This window comes from Henckelia pumila, chromosome 4 (genome assembly GCF_033568475.1).
Source record: "Henckelia pumila isolate YLH828 chromosome 4, ASM3356847v2, whole genome shotgun sequence".
NCBI lineage: Eukaryota > Viridiplantae > Streptophyta > Magnoliopsida > Lamiales > Gesneriaceae > Henckelia > Henckelia pumila.
This window is the reverse complement of record NC_133123.1, coordinates 37,873,141-37,874,657: the sequence shown is the minus strand read 5'-3', so window position 1 is coordinate 37,874,657 and position 1,517 is coordinate 37,873,141. Positions and strand designations below refer to the sequence as shown.

The 1,517-nt window shown below is 41.1% G+C and overlaps 1 protein-coding gene across 1 annotated transcript; it reads right to left on the bottom strand.

Annotated features, from left to right (window-relative positions):
* Nucleotides 1–273: 273 nt before the first annotated feature.
* Nucleotides 274–672, bottom strand: LOC140860870 (uncharacterized). The gene is made up of 2 exons (XM_073263874.1): nt 477–672; nt 274–413 (listed from the first exon to the last, which is right to left on the bottom strand). The coding sequence occupies exons 1-2, from the start codon at nt 670–672 to the stop codon at nt 274–276; spliced, it is 336 nt and encodes a 111-aa protein (XP_073119975.1).
* Between the last annotated feature and the right edge of the window lie 845 nt (nt 673–1,517).

The following is a 1,517-nucleotide window of genomic DNA, read 5'->3' as shown; positions in this document are numbered from 1 at the left end:
ATTTTAGCATCAAGGGTTGCACGGGTGCGCACTATGATCAAGCGGGCGCACTGTCTATTTGACTAAGGGCTGGAAATTCCTGGAAAATCCAACAAAATATTAAAATTAATTTTGAAGGCACAACAACAAAAAAAAATTAGAATTAATAATCTGAAACAATAATTAGAAATTCTTAAAAGAAATGAGCAAAAATAAAGACGTAAAAACTAAAATTTGGGTTGCCTCCCAAAAAGCGCTTGGTTTAGAGTTGTCAGTCCGACTGTATGTTGCGATTTAGTCAATTTCTGGTGGAGCATCGAGTGTTAGATCATGTGCGTCCTCGCCGTCGTGTGCTTGGATCCCTTCAAAATAGTGCTTCAAATGCTGTCCATTCACCTTGAATATCTTTGAAGTATCGAAGCTTTGAATCTCAACTGCACCATGAGGAAACAAATTAGTAATAACAGACGGGCTAATCCATATAGAACGCAACTTACCTGGGAATAATCGAAGTCGTGAGTGATAGAGCAGAGCTTTTTGACCGACTTCAAACTCCCTTCTAGAAATCATCTTGTCATGGAAGGCCTTTGTCTTGTCCTTGTAGATTTTGGAGCTGGCATATGCATCATTGCGAATCTCTTCAAATTTCTGCAATTGCAACTTTCGATGCTCGCCACTCTCATCCATCTGCATGTTAAAGTTCTTGATAGCCCAATAGGCTCTATGCTCTAATTCCACTGGCAGATAGCACGGTTTCCCAACAATCAGACAATATGGGGACATCCCAATCGGCATCTTGAACGCGTTTCTGTAGGCCCACAAAGCGTCATTCAATTGCAAGCTCCAGTCCTTTCTTGTAGGATTCATTGTTTTTTCTAGAATAGATTTGATTTCTCGATTCGAAACTTCAGCTTGGCCATTGGATTGTGGATGATATGCATTGGAGACCTTGTGCGTCACATGATATTTCTTCAGCAAACTGGCCACAGTTCGGTTGCAAAAACGCGTTCCTCTATCACTAATGACGGCTCTTGGAATCCCAAACTTAGAGAAAATATTATGCTTGATAAACTCTGCAACCACTTTAGAATCGTCAATACGGGTGGCCTTAGCTTCCACCCATTTCGAGACATAATCCACAACAAGTAATATATAAATGAATCCATGGAAAGTAGGAAAGGGCCCCATGAAGTCGATGCCCCATACATAAAAAATTTCACAAATTAGAATGGGTTGCTGAGGCATCTTCTTTCGCTGGGATATGTTACCTGTCTTTTGGCATTGAGCGCATGACTTACAAAAAACGTAAGCGTCTCGAAATATGGATGGAAAAAAAAATCCACAGTCTAACACCTTCCTCCCCGTTATTTTTGCTCCAAAGTTCCCACCACACGCATATGAGTGACAAAATGTGAGGATAGGAATTACCTCGGTTTCAGGCACACATCGTCGTATGACTTGATCAGCGCAGTGTTTTCACAAGTATGGGTCATCCCACACAAAGTACTTAGCATAGCTTCTGAGCTTGTCTCTTTGTG